A 17,632-nucleotide genomic window follows, 5' to 3' on the forward strand; every position below is an offset into this window, starting at 1 on the left:
TGCAAATGCCCAATATTATGCTAAGTCACCCATTGTAATCAGTGGTGTCCATTTTACTAAAGATTTAATCTACAGTTCTACACAAGCTTTATGTGAAGCCTATCGCATCCTTACATAAATGGACATGGATCTTGAGAGCGAGACACCACTCCTATAAATTTAAAACCCATCCTTCCTGCTCACCGGCTGTTCAAAGCACCTCGGAAAGTGTTAATTCAGCAAAAACCAAAAAAAATCCATATTCTTATTGCTACACGCTTCAAATGATTAATGCTCTATCTTGCATTCGCAGCTCCAAATCTTGTCAGCACAGGATCTCAGTAGATTTATTTCCACTTTATTTGTAATGGGAATGACTTCTCCGCTTTAAACATCTATCCAGCCTTCTACACCCTTTGGAAAGGGGTCCAGCTCCCTACAATAAACCAAAGCAAATATTCTCCTCCCTATTCCAAATACCTTTATTAGAGGAATCTCCGATTCCGGCCTCTTAAAGCAAACTGGAGAAGAATCTCAATGAAGCCTGTAATGAAATAGCACAATACTGATTTGCGAAGTATTATCTTTGTCAGCTAAGAGAACCATTTGGATTATTAATTAATTTCTGAAAAGGGTTCTAATGTCATTTCCAACTGAATAGCTGGAAAAATTCAGTGCATGGCAGGTTGGCTTTTTATATTGCCACATCCCTTTCTCTATTATATACATATATATTTGATTATCTGAAGTTTTGTTCATCACCTTTTCCTACAGATGATGCCTTCCTAATTAAACTACGCTCTCTGCAGTGGTTAAGAAATACAGCATGAGGACATCTGTCATTCTGCTTGAGCTTTATCTATTCTTGTCCTCTTTTCCTTACCCATAAGGCTTCATTTAGCTTCATTAGAGCCACAATTATCCAACATCGTCTTTCCACAATGCCTGGATGCCCTCCTAATAAATCTTTCAGTTTCTTCTCCGAGTAGACGACTTCTTCAGCCTAATTGCAAGCTCAGCAAATATGGATATTGCCCTTTCTTTGTGTCAACAGGTTTGACACAAAACCACACACAAAAACCATCTTGATAACTGTTACAAAGGATAAAGCCCAGAACTGAGTCCACTATGGGACTTCAAATGTCTATTTTCCAATTTCTCTTCTAAATAACCGTGCAGAGGACAACCTGTCTTTATCCTCTGTTTCCACATAATCTCCCCCTGCCCCATGGTATTAATGAGCTAAAGTCAGACAAATCCAAAAGAAATGTATTATAGGATGTAACCAATGCTGGCGAGTTAGAGAAAACTCGATTAAAAGTCCACCCAGCAAATGGTGAGAGAGAAGATAGTGTAGATTTAGTCTGGCTCACAGGTATCATGCTATATAACACAAGATTTTCTATAGCTACAGAAAGTAATGTTAAGATGGCAATATCAAGCAGAAAACAGCTGCAAGGGGGAGGAGATCAAATGGGCAGCCACCTGAGTATCCATTTCTGGAGTGAAACATTCATGGTTTCTACTCTTTTCAGCAGTAAACATTATTCTGATGCAAACTAAAGCAGCATATGCAGTCATTTAGCTCAGGGAATCCAACCCAAGTCCTTAAAACCAGCTACTGCCATCTTCCTAAGTACATTTTGCCCTTGAAAGCACAACAAGCAATGCTAAGTCAGCCTTTGAAGCGACAAATTAGAGGAGTTTCAGGAGACCTATTAAAAGGCTGGGGATTACTACTCACTTCCCTCCAGACTTTAACTAATTTAGCTTTAGCCTAACGTTTCCCCAGTGCCATTATCCACCTGACAAAACAAGCAAATACTTCTACCTCTTGTGATCACCAAAGAAAACTCTGTCCTCTCCCACTGGGGCCACTTCTGTCCTGCATGAAGGAAGGAGAAAAACCTTGTTCCCAGAACATCTTCTGGGCAGCTCTGGAAGAACTAAGACTTGAACCTTTGCTATTTCCACATGAGAACTGCAGGATGGCTTCCACATCTTCCCCCAAACTCATTCTTCAGGTGGGTATTTCTTCAGAACGAAGCTTGAATGAGATCTTAAAATAGTCCTGGTTTAAGGTCGACGCAGCTTGTAAGGAAAAGAAGCGCTGAGAGTACATTCTGTGCGCTTGCATTAAACCCACCTCTCCCCAAAGCACAGCACGGATTCAGTCAGCGGCTGCTGATCCGAGTTGACAAGGATGGCTGTGGAGAACACCTGGGGACCGCTGCAAAAATAACCGGGGATGTGCACAACAATATGCCTGGGGGGGGGCCTGTATGATGCAACTCCACAGCAACACAGGAGGAAAAGAGATGGGATCAAAATAGAGGACAATATGTATATGAGTACATGGTACAAGTGCAGCACAGAACGCTGGTTTTAGCACAGAAGCCAAAAAAACATGTAGAATAGCACAGTTTAAGGAGTTGCACATTCCAGGCTCCTCGGCCACAAGTCCAGGCAACACATAGCAACAAATACCTACAAAAAACAAGGTTAAGAATTTAAAAGCAGCGTATCCTGATGCCACACGACTCGTTTTCTCCTTCACAACGCTGCTCCGGAGCCGCGACACTTTCCTCCTGGAGACTGAACCGAGGCCACCAGCACCGACACTTGACACCCCGACCGCCTGCTCTGCAAATTAAGGACTTCAAACTCAAACGATGTTCATCTGGCAAACTAAGCGATGTTAATCCAGCACAATTTTCAGCCTGAAAATCTCCTGCAACACAGAGTTCTCCATAGGGAGCTGAAGCCAACAAACTTGTTTCTCCCCAGTTGCATTTGACAAACGCCTTGGAAAGAGGCCATAGAACCTGAGGGGCTCCAGACCTGAGGTTTAATACTCATCTAAAAGAATTTTTTAAAGTTAATCTTTAAAATATAGGAATTTGGTTCCAGAGAGTTAAAGGAACAAGTGTTTTCTTGTTTTATTTTATTCTGACCTTATCGAGAAAAAAAAAACTATTAAAAAGAATTGTAGAGTTCAACTATAGAAAAAAAAAAATCACTTGTATGAGAAATTGGATTTGAAGCAGAATATACTTAGAGGAGAATTATCTTCACTCCAATTGGGATACAATATATTGAAACAAATATTCTCCTCCAGCAGTATATTCCAGAGGATGAATCCCTTCATATAAAGGCTCTAAGGACATACAGTAGTTCAGTTTCTATTTAACTATAATATTTACTCTCCAAGACATACAGAAAAGACTTGTTTCCAATTCTGGCTGTATAAATGTGCACAGGAGGAAACGTGGGGTTTTCAGGCTGACGTACCCACAGAGGCGGGTTCTGTGAGGACCTCAAAGTCAGAAGATCAAACACAGACGGCCACCTTAGTTTAAAATTAAGATTCAAAAAAGACCCGTTGACAAGTAGGGCAAATACTACATCTGGTTGGCCTTAAAAATACTTAATGGAGGAGATTTTCTCCCCCTTTCCACTTTCCAAAGAGTAAAGGTGGAAAGTCTTTGCCCCTTCTGGGATCAGCCCTCACCCAGGGTACACGGCTCCTGCACCTTCCGAGGAGGACAGTTCTCACTTGCGACACACGGGGAACAACGAGGATTCATTTAAGCTGAAACCAAGCAGATCTCGAGGCTTTTGACTCGTTCGTAGCTGCACAGACTGCAACAAGAATTTTAAACTATCATTTCTAGATGGCAGGACTTACTGGAGGGAACACATGAGGTAATTCGCACAAGGTTCCTCTTGATTTTAGCATATATTCTGCAGTTTAATGACTTGGGGGGAAACTCAACTGCATTTCAGAGAAGACAAAAATGTTTTGCTTGTATTTTAAAGCAAAATTGTAGAATTCTTAAGGTCAAAACTGTAAATTAGTTGCTGCAACAGCATAACCAGTCCACCAAGTCTATAAACAACCAACCTATGAGCCCTTTGCGCTCTTGAATAGAGAAGGGGAAAAGGATTTAACACCAAACCAGCAGACGATTAAAAGATTGTGATGTTTTCACTGGGAAAAGACTTTTTCAAGTCATCTATTACGCTACAGCATCCAAATAAAGAGGAAAATTTTATGGGACACAAGCTTTTGATCTGCCTACTGTTTATGCAGTTTCAAGAAAAAAAAACCCTATCCCCTTCTCCAAGTCACATTGAGGTTTAAGAGCAACTAAAAATAAAGTGGAAGAGAACTACGGTCACAAAGTTAATTGTATGATGGTAGATAAAAGCCACCCCAATGACATCTCTTGCCTTTTTTGCTAAGCAAACTCAACTAGATAAAAAAACAGTTGGAAGAACAGAAAGAATAAGAGCATCATTACAGGCTGAACGCATAAAGAACGGATACTAAGAGGCAGCTTGGAAAGCTGAGAAGGAATTATATGGACTTGAACCAGTGAGTGGGTCTGGAAATGAGGGGCTGGAAAAGCCCCACCCTGCAAAAACCTCCTTGTGTTTCTTCCTGAGCTCTCAACACCTTCCAAGAAAATTCCTCCCGTTTCCTTGCAATGATACATCAAACTTCAGCCATTTTAGTTTGAACCTCCTCCAGCTGCGTTCAGCTGTTAAGCTGAAAGCTTCACCTGCGGCTTTATCCAAGTAAGCAGCAGAAGCTCAGCTTTAGTAAAGCCATCCTGGCTTTTTATGCAGACCTAAGTGATTTTTCAGCCATTTTGAGCGAGCCAAGGACACAACACTCAAAACCTCCTTCAGCAGCAAATGCATTAGTCTGAAATCAAGGGGAAGAAGCTAAAAATCAGGTAATATAGACAAGACAAATAAGGCATCAAACCTCTAGCAAAAAGACCTGCCTCGTAAAGTTGAGAAGGGGTCAGAACTCCCCTTGAAAGCGAATACACTGCAGGACAGTGTTTCACTGCCAATTAATTCTGTTCTACATGAAAGTTAAGCCCTGCTCATCCACTTGCACAATACTGACTGTGCCCATCAGGGAAACATTACCTGGAGATTCGGTTGCTTCTCCAACAGCGAGTGTTCTCCGCTTACCTGCATTTCTAATCCACTGCCCTCTACCCTGGCTCTGAGCTGAGCTCGCCAAGATTTATCGATCTCTATGCTCGCACTACGCTTTTGCTCCCAGCACTTACAATAAATTTCCTCCTCTCCATTTTCTCCGCCACCTCAGACATCCACGAGATGATTTTCAATCACTCATCTAGTTCAGATTCCTCTGCTAAGCCTTCCATCAGGCCATTAGAAAAAATATATCCTCCCATCGCTGACAAGTCGGGTTTCTCACGGCCATTTCCGTGCTGGCACAAGAGGACAGAGTCGGTAATGAGTGAATATTTTCTACTCCCAGAGAAGGCAACATCTTCATTAAAACAAATGAAGTGCCTGGCGCTACGAGCTGCAGAGAAACACTCCTGCGCTCAGATTAATACGACGCTGACGCCCGTTTCTGCGCAGGCACCTTCAGAGCCTCTGCAGGGGTGAATACTCGGCTTGTTCGCAGGAATTCACTCGCCTCGACTCCGGCAGCAGCTACTTCCACCCCTTGGCGGAGATCAAATTGATGGGAATCTTGTCAATCCTGCATCAGCCGCCATGTGGGGCTCGGCCGGTGAGACTGCACCCTCCTGGGGCCCCTCTCCTTTTGGCTATGCATCTATTCTGGGTTTAATTTCCCTTCCCTTTGTGTCGCACACATCAAGAACATGAAGAAAATGACCTGGCTGTAACTCAGACCTAGACAGAGGCAAGTACAGGAAGCGTGGCAGGAAGCACTTAGAGGAATGAAATCAACTGGCCTCTTCATTAATTACAGAAACACTGGAGTGGGTGTTTGTTGGACTTTTTTTTCCTGCAGCAATTGCTGATTGCTCTCCTAGAAGCAAATCATTAAAAACCATCACTTATCCTGCTAGGTAGCATTCATTTATATGGTCACAAACAATAGTACAGAGGTTTAAGTAGTCACAATCCAAGATATAAGACCGAGTGAAAGTTAAGAACATTTTGTCTGCAGGTTTACCTGCACCTTCCACTGACGCAGCTGGTTCTGGCCATGTCTGAAGCCAAAATAACCACGTGCTTATCAGCTTTGCTCCAAGATTTCATCCCAGCTCTTTCAGTTCTGGGCAAATATGGTTTAGATTTAAAGCAAAACCTGAATTCTGGGTGCTGGTGACACCTACACATGTCTGGATAAGAGAACACCATGAGCCTGTAAATCTCAGAATAGCTGTGTGGCATCTCCAGGGGATACGGGCAGCAAGTCATGGAAACTCTTAAAATAATGCCCCAACTCTGCATTAAATTGGAGACAACGACCATGGGTAATACCAGTTTGCACCAGTACTCAGCCAGGCACCCGTACTGGTGAAGGCAGCCAAGGTCAAGGAGGATTTGCTTGCAGATTTACCAGTCAAGACTCCAGCACAGTAGAAAGTGGCATTTCCAGCTCTGGTCGTTGTGATGAGACTAAAGGATATTATAACATGGACAAAAAATTACCCAGTTATAACATGGACAACATTTTAACATCAACAAAAAGTGCCCCAGTAGAAGGAAAGAGACTTTGGAGCACACACTCTTTAACTGGGTCTTATTACTATTGAGAGTCTTGGCTTTGTAAAAACCCTTCACAAGTCAAACTTCAGGACATTACACGGCGTATTCCCCAGCTCTGCATACGCATAAACCCATCAGCATCACCCCGGCTATGCCAGGAGTCCAAGAAGCCTTTTCAGATCACACAAGTTGACAGTGGAAACCATGCCCTGAAATTCTGGCAGCCCCAACTCATCCCAATTTACAGCGACCCAGCAGAAAGAACCTGCCAACAGGGAACACAAAAGGCAAGTTACACCCTCCTTCTAAAAAGTCAAGTTAAACAAATGGCACTATTGTGCCGTGCGGCTGAATAAGGGCTTCCTTGCGAACCTGAAGGCTGAGCTCTGCTTGACAGACTCAACAGGAGGCCGTCAGAACAGAGCAAAGGGCTCAAGAACTTGGTGGCGCACAAAAAATAGGTCTAAATACCCAGCTAGGGAGGTGTCAGTAACACATTTTATGATCATGCAACATCAGAAGTAGGAAGTCTTTCCACTTATGCCCCCAGTTTTGATCCTACTTCGTATTTACAGTTCGTTATTTTCTTAACCAGTTGACATCTTCCATCCCAGAAGGCTCCTCACCACTCAGTATGGCCTTTGCACTAAGTTTGATATTTTCCAACTATAATATACGTACATACCCACATACACATCTACTGAGCCATTACATAGTTCACATGGGTGAAAACCATTTATTTAGATTTAGTTTCATAGAACATTTGCTTCCCAGGTTAGCATTTTCTCTTCGTGATGCACTAAGCTGCATTTGGGTGAGAGTTAAATACTAATGAAACACACAAAGTCTTTTTCTTCAGTTAAAAATACTCAAATATCGCACAACATATTTATTCTGAACATAAGAAGAAAATATCTGATGTAATTGATTCAATTGTTTGCTGTTCCAGGGCCGTACAATATATTAGGCCCAGAAGAGTTTGCTTTATGCTGAGGGGAAAACAAAGAATCCTTTTGGCTTTTCCACTTTGTGTAAGCTCGGTAAATAAATAAGGAAACGGACCTGGAGAATTCTACTTTCATTGTCAGTCTGTACTTTGACGTTTGTTTCCCGACACACACTTCTTACATTTAGACTACTTCCATATATAATTTATCCAAATGTGTCAACGGCGTAATTATTTTGATTATATCACTTCATTTTCCAAATGGTGCTTTTAGTGTTGTCCCATCCTGCTCCACACCAGAACAAATGCATCAGAGCCCCCATACCCTTCAGAAGCATTTGCTGTCACCAGGTAACTGTTCTTGCAGGTGACAGGACTCACAGGTGAGTTTCGCAGGTTGTCTTGAACAGCACAAATGCTTTTGAACACCTGGACTGAATTATCAGGTAAATAGGAAGGTAGTTACTTCCTCACAGATTACAGATTGTTAATTATCAGTGAATTAGAGAAGAATGGCTGACAACTGTTGGCTCTGATCACTTACAAATGCAGCATCTTCTGCCAAAGGCGGCTTCAGATGAGGTTCCTCACCTTTGTTCCTGGTAGTCTCATTTACAGCTTCAGCTTTTTAGAACCTGGATTATGTGCCAAGAACAAGCCAAGTACCACCAAATACCCCAACAACTGCAGATACTAAACCCATTGTTTTACATCAAGGGATAAGAAGATCCTTTCCTTCCAAGTTCACAAATTATTTCTTCGATACAGACAGAAAAACAAAGCAAAGTGCAGAAAGGCGCAGCTATTCTTCCTTTGAATAAGATCCTGCTTTCACAAATAGCCAGGGATCAAAAGGCACCATAAGAACAGGCATCACAAAACACTGGAGTCTTTTTCTCCAAGTCTGATGTGCTTCTTCCAGACATTGCTATAAGAAGAGCTATTTCAGAGATGGAGAAAAGAAAAAACCAGGATAATATTCAGCCTCCAGATATAGCCAAGAAAATGAAGTTCAGCGACTTGTGGAAAATGCAGATAGTTCAAATATAAACCCAAATATCTGATGACCCAGCCACAGGAAAACCAAGACATTAAAAAATTAACAGGAAGGGGATAAGATTTTAAACCACCAGTGAGGTGAATTAGCAGCTTCTGGAGCTCGCAAGGCTGAGAATTGCTTAAAAAGAAGGGAGTTGGAAGTCACCCAGGGATGCCAGTCCCTGCAGACGGGCTGAACGGAGACCAGGGTCACACCAGCTCCACGTCACACAAACCACCTGCAGTTCCCCAGTTATCTAATAAGACACATCACACTGTTCAGTGGGGCCTGTACCGACATCGTTACGCAACAGTACAGTTCATTAGTGGTTTCCAAACAGTTATGTCCCTCAAGTTATTATATTGTACTTCGTTTTCTCAATATTAAAAAACTCAGTTCCCGATGAAGAAAATTAGAACAAATTAATATTTGAAAAATCTTATGCAATGCAGAAACGCCAGGAGAAAGATACAACAGGGACTTATTTTGCTTTCTGTACATATTAATGCCCTTCAGACTTGCTCGCCAATAAAAGCTGCAGCATAAACCCACGTGATGAAAGAATATTTCTGTTGTGGTGCCCCAGCATTCAGTTCTGCCCACTCCATCAAAAAATTGATTTATTAACAAGTAGAGGTATTCATATGCAAGATAAAACTAAAGATGTTATTAATATTTGAATAGATATCATATAGCTACCCTAATACAGGTGATGTGTACACTGATGTGACCCAGAAATCCAGATTTCTTAAACTTGAGGCATTAGGACTGATGAAAATCACCTGATAAAACAAGATCAAAGGCAGTAAGAAGCATATTTTTCCCCTCCCCACAATAGCTCTATCTAATCCCCCAGCACAGAGCTCTCTCTGCCTTTTCAGTAAAGATTAGCATATTTAAAACTGCTAAACTCCGTATAATCTTCAATCATTGAAAAAAGTAATTCAATTAAGGCAAGTGCTGGTGAAGTTGCCTTCTTACTAGCCACCCAATGCTATATCCTTGTATTACAAGTGAATAAAAATATAAGCAAGAAAAAGAAGCTGCTTTTAGCTGGACACGGATTATGTTGCAGGCTTGCGATGAATCCACAGTCCATGCGGCAAGGAGCCGGGCTGGGGGCGGGGGACGCAATATTGCGATCGAGAAGCGATGACTTGCAGTAAATCCCAAAAGGAGTCGTGAGTGATCCGGCATCACGACACATCGATGACTGACCAGGACCCACGGCCAGTGAGGGGTTAGCTGGCGCGACAAAGGTAGAAAAGGCAGATGATGGAATAGAAGATTTTGAGGATCGGGGGAGCAAGAAAAGGGGATGAAAAAGAAAAAGCATCTTGGCATAGGAAAAGGAATTTGGGGCTAGCAAACAGCGTAACTAGGAAGAATCACTGCAGTCCATACAAATGCCTGGGTATACGGCATTGAACTCCCACAATATGGCTGAGGATACCAGCAAAAAAAATATCAGGGACTGCATCCACTGTGCAATCCTGCGTTCAAATAAGAATAATAAGATCTAGAGGCACCTCCAGACCTCACAAGGCCAAATTTCTTGTCTTTGCTCACACAATCGCATGGAAGGGCAGTAAAGCCTGCATAGTAATGAACTCCAGTTAAGGATTTCTCAGTCATTACATATTTATTGAAAAGGCTGTATACAGTCAGTAGAGAAGGTCTGATATTTGCTAGTTTGGGTTGCTGAGGCAGCTCATCCACTTCTCAGCCCTCTATAACATTCCATTTGTCATTGTGAAGTCCCTGAATGCAAACAGAACAGAAGCCTTTGGCCTCCCTACCAGCAGCAGTAGGATATCTTTAATTATGGCCTTCCAACAGGGCAGACAACCTTTCAGCTGAGCAGGAAGCGAATGCAGCAATCCAGCGCAACAGTTGTACAAAGAGACCTTCTCATTTATGAAAGCTGCTAGCATGAAAAGAAAACTTTATTTCTGCATTTCCCTTAACCTTCAAAACAAAGAATGGTGAAGGGAGCGACGCGTAAGCAAAACCCACTCAAATTCCCTTTGCAGCATCGGAGATGCTTCTGTAATTGTCATGCAGAAGAATATTACTAGGACGCTTATTCTTCCAGGAGCCATTTGTAATGGGAGTTATCCACCCTTTGGACAGTAAAAAAAAAATAAATAAATAAAAAATGACTGAGTATGACATCACGTCAGCAAGAGCCGAATTCAGAAAAAGCCGTTTCTCCAGCACGAATCATCCCAGCGCCGCGTTGGACCGTGCCCACGCTGCAGCACGGACGCGCCGAGGGCTTCGGTGCCACCGTTCGGCGCGGATCGGTCACCGAGTCATCGCCCAGGAGCCGAGACAAAGGCAGGGCTGAAACCCAACGGCAGCTGCTGGCCAGGCCCTAACCAGAGCCAAACCAGCCCCAACACATCCATACGCTGCGGTCGAGGCGGCAGTTGCAGCATTATTTATATTTAGTTAGGGGTATTTTGCTGCGCTATACCCATAAACCCCCTTCTCTGCTCCTCAAATTTGACGCTAGGGGCTGGAGTTATTTAAAACCTTGGGGTATAAACACATGATTAGCTGAGAGGGGGGAAAAAAATCATGACAAAGACTAGAAGAAGCAGATAACTGATGTTACGTCTGTCAGAACAGATAGACAAGAAATCCACGTGTAAACTGAGAGCTGCTGAGATTTAAGATCCGCATCAGGCGCTATAACCTCCCATTAGGAACTTGAAAAGCATCATGAAATCAAAGCTCAGAAATACAGTAAAACAAGACAAGCATTTTGCAAATGCATAGATAACACCCAAGATTTCTTGTTATCAAATCCCTGGGGGGTGAGGGGGGGAATAAAATAAACCAGCATCTTCTACACATGACCCTCTTCCAAAATCCTCATAAAATGGCTGAGCAAACAGCACCTCACCAAGCAGATCAGGTGACTTAACCCCCCTCAAAAAATATCCCCAAGTTGAACTTGTGCTCCCTGAATCTTTAATATAAGGAAAAGCAATAGACATAAAATTATAAAAAAAATAAAAAGGATGAAAGGAACAGACTAAAGGAAACCACCAATGTATAGGTAAATAATTTTAATATCAGCCTGATCATAAATGAGTGAGCAAACACCAAGATATGTCATTTGGGAAGGAAAAAAAACCAACAAAAACCACGACTAGTATTTCATCATCTGCCACCCAGAGACCAAAGGTGGCTGAGGGAGCAAATACCCCACCCTGAGACAGAGAATATTTTGCACCTACTCATTATGTCAAAGATCGCTCGATATCTGCCCAGGATTACACAAAGCACGCACCAAATGAGCATTTTTAATCAGAAAACTCTCTGAAGTGAATGATTTCCAATGCAGCACTGGAGACAAGAGGCCTCGTACTAAGGAGAAAATATTATTTGGGTTTGGTGGGGTTTTTTTGCGAAGGGAAGAAAATATCATTGAATTTATTTAAAGCATCGGATCCGCTTCACCAACACAAAACTCCATTTTCGAAAATCGCTATATTTACACAGAAAACACGGGGGATTGAAAAATTGAAAACAAACAACAAAAAAAATCAGAGGAGCTGGAATCAAATGAATCAGCAACTGTTCCTGGAGATGTGGCGGTTGGAGGGTTTTATTTAAACCTCCCTGTCACCCAAGGGGCAGCGACTGCCAGGGGGAGGCGAACGCCCTGAGACAGCCCCCCCACCCCACAGAAGAGGGCGGAAACCCCCCTTTTCTCCTCGTAAAGTGGGGTTATGGCACAGTAAACCCCCCATAGAGGGTGGGGGTGGGGGGGGATCCCCTCAGGCGCGACCCCCGCCCCACAAAGGCGGGTCTGGGGGGGCTTGGGGGGGGGAGGGAGGAGCCCGCCCCGCCACCCCTGTGTGAGGGAGCCCCGGTGACTCACCGCTCTGCTCGCCCAGGAACACCAGCTTGAATTTCCGCAGCGGGTTGCCGAAGTCCCCGCCCGCCGACATGATGGAGGAGCCTCCGCCGCCGCCCCGCGCCTCGCTCCGCTCCCCGCGGCGGGACCCGCGACCGCTCTCGTTCGCTTCTTTTCCCCTGCCTCCCCTTCCCCCTTCGGCGAAGGTTTGGGGGTGGCGGGCGGGGGCGCAGGGCCGGGTGCGGAGCCCCGGCGAAGGCGCAGCGGACTGGCTGAGGTGAAGTGCCGGTGGTGCCGCCGCTCCCCTCAGGGCCGCGCTCCGTCCCCCCCGCGCTCCTGGCGCCTCACACCGCGCACGCGCGCCGCCGCCCCGCCCCTTCGCGCGCACGTCGCTCTTGCGTAGCACCGCCCACCCTTACGCGGCAGGCCAATCACAGAGCGAGGAGGCGGGGCGATGCGGGAGGGGGCGGGGCTGGGCGCGGTGTCACTGTGCGTGTGATCACTCTGGAACCTAACGATGGCTGCGGGGTGAAATCATTACAATGACCGAGCTACGAGGGGGGCTGGAGCCCAAAACTGTGAGGAACGAGCAAAGTCCTTAAGACCAAAGGCCTAAACTGATACGGATGTTCCTGCTTGAGAGAGTCCAGTGGAGAGTAATGAAGGTGATTAAAGGAGTGGAGCATACTGAGGTGGATGAAAAGGGGGGTGGTCAGTAGGTCAGAGAGGTTCTCCTGCCCCTCTGCTCTGCCCTGGGGAGACCACACCTGGAATCTTGTGTCCAGTTGTGGCCCCTCAGTTCCAGCAGGACAGGGAACTGCTGCAGAGAGTCCAGCGCAGCCACCAAGATGCTGCAGGGAGTGGAGCATCTCCCATGTGAGGAAAGGCTGAGGGAGCTGGGGCTCTGGAGTTGGACAAGAGGACACTGAGGGGTCACTCATTCATGGTTACAGATATCTAAAGGGTGAGTGTCAGGAGGATGGAGCCAGGCTCTTCTCGGTGACAACCAGTGATAGGACAAGGGGTAATGGGTACAAACTGGAACACAAGGGGTTCCACTTCAATTTGAGAAGAAACTTGTTCCTGGTGAGGGTGGCAGAGCCTGGCCCAGGCTGCCCAGGGGGTTGTGGAGTCTCCTTCTGTGCAGACATTCCAACCCGCCTGGACACCTTCCTGTGTAACCTCATCTGGGTGTTCCTGCTCCAGGGGGGATTGCACTGGATGAGCTTTCGAGGACTCTTCTAATCCCTGACATTCTATGATTCTGTGATTCCTTTCAGAGAAGCAACTCTTGGGGACACTTACTCCATGATGGCCCCCATGGATCCCTCACGACAGGGAGACGTTTCCCAGTGAGGACGATGATTCCCACTGTCACCCTTTGGGGTGGCCAGAACTGTTGTTTGGAAATGCCTCAGTGTCCTCTCCCTACCTGGTAGAGCAGCCAGAACCCCACCCGGGGCCCAGCTCTCCCTTTAGCTATTTTTTCCCTATTTCTCCCCATTTTTCTTTACTTGTCTCTTGAGGAGGCTCCCAGCTGCATCCCCACCCCTCCTGTTCAAACCTTGGCTTTGGGATCTCATGCACACAGCCTCACTCCCTCCTCTCTCACGCTGCTGCAATCCCGCACCAATCGATACTCCTGTCATTGAATTTAAACACAAAATGTGATTTTTCAGAAGCACTCGCCCCCCCTGAGCTTCAGCGGCATTGGCATTGCCTCCTGCTTCCAGAAATATCTCAGCTCGGCTGCCCTGAACAAGACAGAGCCCTCTGAGCTCCTGCCCGTGGTCGTATTCATGTCGATAATAGTGCAAATCTCTTTGCAATTCACTCAAATAAGTCAAAATAATGTTCCATGGGGTATTTTCCACCTGGAAAGAGGGAAGGTTTCTACTGTTTTCCCATTTGGGAGGTTGCTCTAGAGCCTCTCGGCTCTGGTGGTCAGGGAAAGAGCATCCACCCCTTGCTTCATCCCCCTGAACCTACTCACTGCTGGTTAATTTTGTTCCCTTCTGCTCACTCACATCTCAACATCTTCCTCGCGAAGGTCCAAGGGTGATGTCTCAGCACCAAATCTTTCCTGCTAAGGAGGCACCGCACCCCAACTCGGTCTCATCATTGAAAAAGATCATGAGTTGAAAATAATACTATCCCACCTCCACGAGACCTGCTGCCCTGGATTTGTAAATGGTCTGTGTAGCTGAAAGGGACATGGGGTCACGGCAGGGACTTGGGTCACAATGTCCTTTTTTCGGTGTTTCCAGCCATAGTCTCGATGCTCTGTCTCTGCCTGGTGATTGGAAACACTCCTGGAATCATCTGCGTTGGAAAAGACCCTTCAGATCACCGAGTCCAACCATTAACCCACCCCCGGCACTGCCCCATGTCCTGAGAACCTCATGTCCGTCTGTCCAACCCTCCAGGGATGGTGACTCCAGCACTGCCCTGGGCAGCCTGTTCCAATGCCCCACAGCCCTTTGGGGAAGAAATTGTTCCCACATCCAACCTCAACCTCCCCTGGCGCAACTTGAGGCCGTTTCCTCTGCTCCTGGCGCTTGTTCCTGGGGAGCAGAGCCCAAACCCCCCTGGTTCAAACCTCCTGGCAGGTGGATCATCCCACTGACCCCTCCAGGCCTTAGGCGCAGTCCTAAGCAGCGCTGCAGAAGGTAGAAGAGGAGATACGCACACCAGCGGTTTTCTTCTGGGGCTATTTAAATGCTTTTTGATTATTTTTTGTAATCGAATGAAATTGAGACTTTCAGGTCCTGGATCTCCAGCTCTCCTGGGACAACTTTCCTCCTCCGGACAGCAAGACAGAGAATGGATCGAGAAGGGATCGGAGGGTGGCAAAACCTTCTGCATAGGTCACAAACTGCTCCAGCAGCATCTCTGCCAGCGCTGGGTCTTTGCCAGGACACATCCAGCTGCGTGACGGGGAGAAATCTGCAGCGAAGCAGAAGAAGATGGATGAAATAATCCCTCCAGCAAGGCCTGGCCCTCTCAGCAGCCGGAGGAGCCTTGAGAGCAAGGAGAGCTCCCTGGTTTATTTTAGCAAAGTAAAGAAATGCAGTGGTTTGGGTTTCTGCGGCTGAGGGAGCGACAAAGCAATGCCTTGGCTTCTTTTTTTTCTAAATGTCACAAAAAGGCGCGTTGTGCTCCTGCAAACAGCTCACCTGGCTGTGAAATGAGTCATTAGTCAAAGAAAGGCACGATGAGGACCAGCGGCTGGGAGGTGAAGCTGAGGCACGTTAAAACTGGAAAGAAGGTCCACGATTTGAACAGAGAGGGTGCACAGCTGCCAGAAGAAGCTGCCAGGAGCTTTGTATCCAGGGAAAATCAAGAGCGGGAGCCTTTGTGAAAAAAATGCTTTCATCACAACACAAGGGATCTGCTTCTATACAGCTGGAAGTCAGCGGAAATCTATAGGCTTCAATGTACCTGAGGCCAAATTATATGATTTAATAGTCCCTTTCGGCCTTAAAATGTCTCTGTGACAGATGTCAGAGAAACTCTGCAGTGAAGAGATGAACTCATTTTTCAGCGAGACATGTAGGACAATCATGGTAATTAGCAGTCGCTGCTGTACCCCAAACTCAGTTTGGGGTGATGCTCCCTCCTCAGCCCCATTTTGTGGGTCCTGGGCTGCATCCCCAGCAGCGTGAGCAGCAGGTGCAGGGAGGGGATTCTGCCCCTCTGCTCCGCTCTGGTGAGACCCCCCTGCAGTGCTGGTCCAGCTCTGGGTCCTCAGCACAGGACACACATGGAGCTGCTGGAGAGGGGCCAGAGGAGCCACAGAAATGATGTGAGGCTGGAACAGCTCTGCTGGGGGACAGGCTGAGAGAGTTGGGGTGTTCAGCTGGAGAATAGAAGCTCCAAGGAGACCTTAGTGTGGCCTTTCTGGACTTAATAGGGGCTAAGAAGAAATATGGGGACGGACTTTTGAGCAGGGCCTGTTGCAATAGGACAAGGGGAGATGGTTTAAACTAAAGGAGGGAGATTCAGTTTGGACAGGAGGAAGAAATTGTTGCCCTGAGGGTGGTGAGAGCCTGGCCCAGGTTGGCCAGAGAGGTGGTGGATGAACCATCCCTGGAGACATCCCAGGCCAGGCTGGACGGGGCTCTGAGCAACCTGAGCTGGTGAAGATGTCCCTGCTCATGGCAGGGGGGGCACTGGGGGAGCTGGGAAGGTCCCTCCAACCCAAACCATTCTGTGATTCTGAGAACAGAGGGAATTAGGGGGTGTAGCCCCCTCCATGAACAGAATGTTTGAGGTCATGGAACGGCGGACTGTCGTGAGCCTGACCTCTTTATTGTGTTGCTCATCACAACCTCCCCCCACAAACGCAGCACCACGCCGTCCCCCTCCAGCCTCTCCTCAAGCACAGCATTTTCTCCCGGAATTCAAAGTTCACAGAAGCAGAAGCCCAGTTTTCCTGGAACGAGAGAGCCAGTTTGAACCCAGCTCCGAGTCCCACATTGCTTCTTGCTCGCAACACCCTGGAATTATCTAACAAGCGTCGCTGCCCCGGTGGCCCTGCCTGGGGCTCCCCAGGGGAGATCAAAGGGCAGGACAACATCCACATGAGCAGTTTTGTCATATCTGGGGATCAACACAAAAACAGAGCTCAGAGCTGCGAGCCGGTGTCCTTGCAAAGTGTTGAGCAAAGAGCAGAGGTGCTGTAGATCCGCTTCATGTAGATGCTGAGCAGGAGATGGCACAGACTCCCCCCAGCTCTGCTTTTGGGCAAACTTTGTCCGCTCATGTTCCTTCTCTTCCCTCTATGCACCAGATTGCAAGAGGGACAAACATCTGGGCTGTGCGGTGCGAACCAGGAGCTCCAGGCGCCTCAGAAATGCAGGACAGGGCTGGCAGGGTGGCTCACGGAGCAGGAATCCAACACACGAGTCTGGTCTGCAGCGGAGGAGACTCGCCACACCGATCAACACCGACAAACTGGAGAGAGAAAGGCCATCGTGAGCCTGGCAGCTCCAGCCAAAAGGAATCGGAGCAGCAATCAGTCAGCAGAGCTGGAAATCCTGACAAGAAATTGGGTGTCAAGCTCCATGATGGGGGCTCAGGGGAGCGGGTGGGAGCGTCGGCCACACAAGAAGAGGGAAATTTGGCAGCAGGGAAGAGAGAGGGGAGCGGGGAAGAGCCATGGGGAAATCACTGAATCATTTTGGTTGGAAAAGACCCTCAAGATAGAGTCCAACCATTCTCCCATCGCTGTCCCTGCCCCATGTCCCCAGAAGCTCATGTCCGTCTGTCCAACCCTCCA

General features: G+C 46.6%; 1 protein-coding gene across 5 annotated transcripts in view; it reads right to left on the reverse strand.

Moving 5' to 3' along the window:
• The window catches only part of RAB6A (RAB6A, member RAS oncogene family), a gene marked incomplete at its 3' end in the record, with an annotated part of 61,747 nt that extends 49,181 nt beyond the window's left edge, over positions 1–12,566 (reverse strand). For all 5 annotated transcript variants that reach the window (XM_080354096.1, XM_080354097.1, XM_080354099.1 and 2 more), the window contains exon 1: positions 12,376–12,566. In XM_080354096.1, the coding sequence (XP_080210222.1) occupies positions 12,376–12,445 (70 nt within the window). In that variant the 5' untranslated portion in view covers positions 12,446–12,566. The remainder of the gene's footprint in view (positions 1–12,375) is intronic.
• Between the last annotated feature and the right edge of the window lie 5,066 nt (positions 12,567–17,632).

This window comes from Nesoenas mayeri (genome assembly GCF_963082525.1).
Source record: "Nesoenas mayeri genome assembly, chromosome: 1".
Lineage (NCBI taxonomy): Eukaryota > Metazoa > Chordata > Aves > Columbiformes > Columbidae > Nesoenas > Nesoenas mayeri.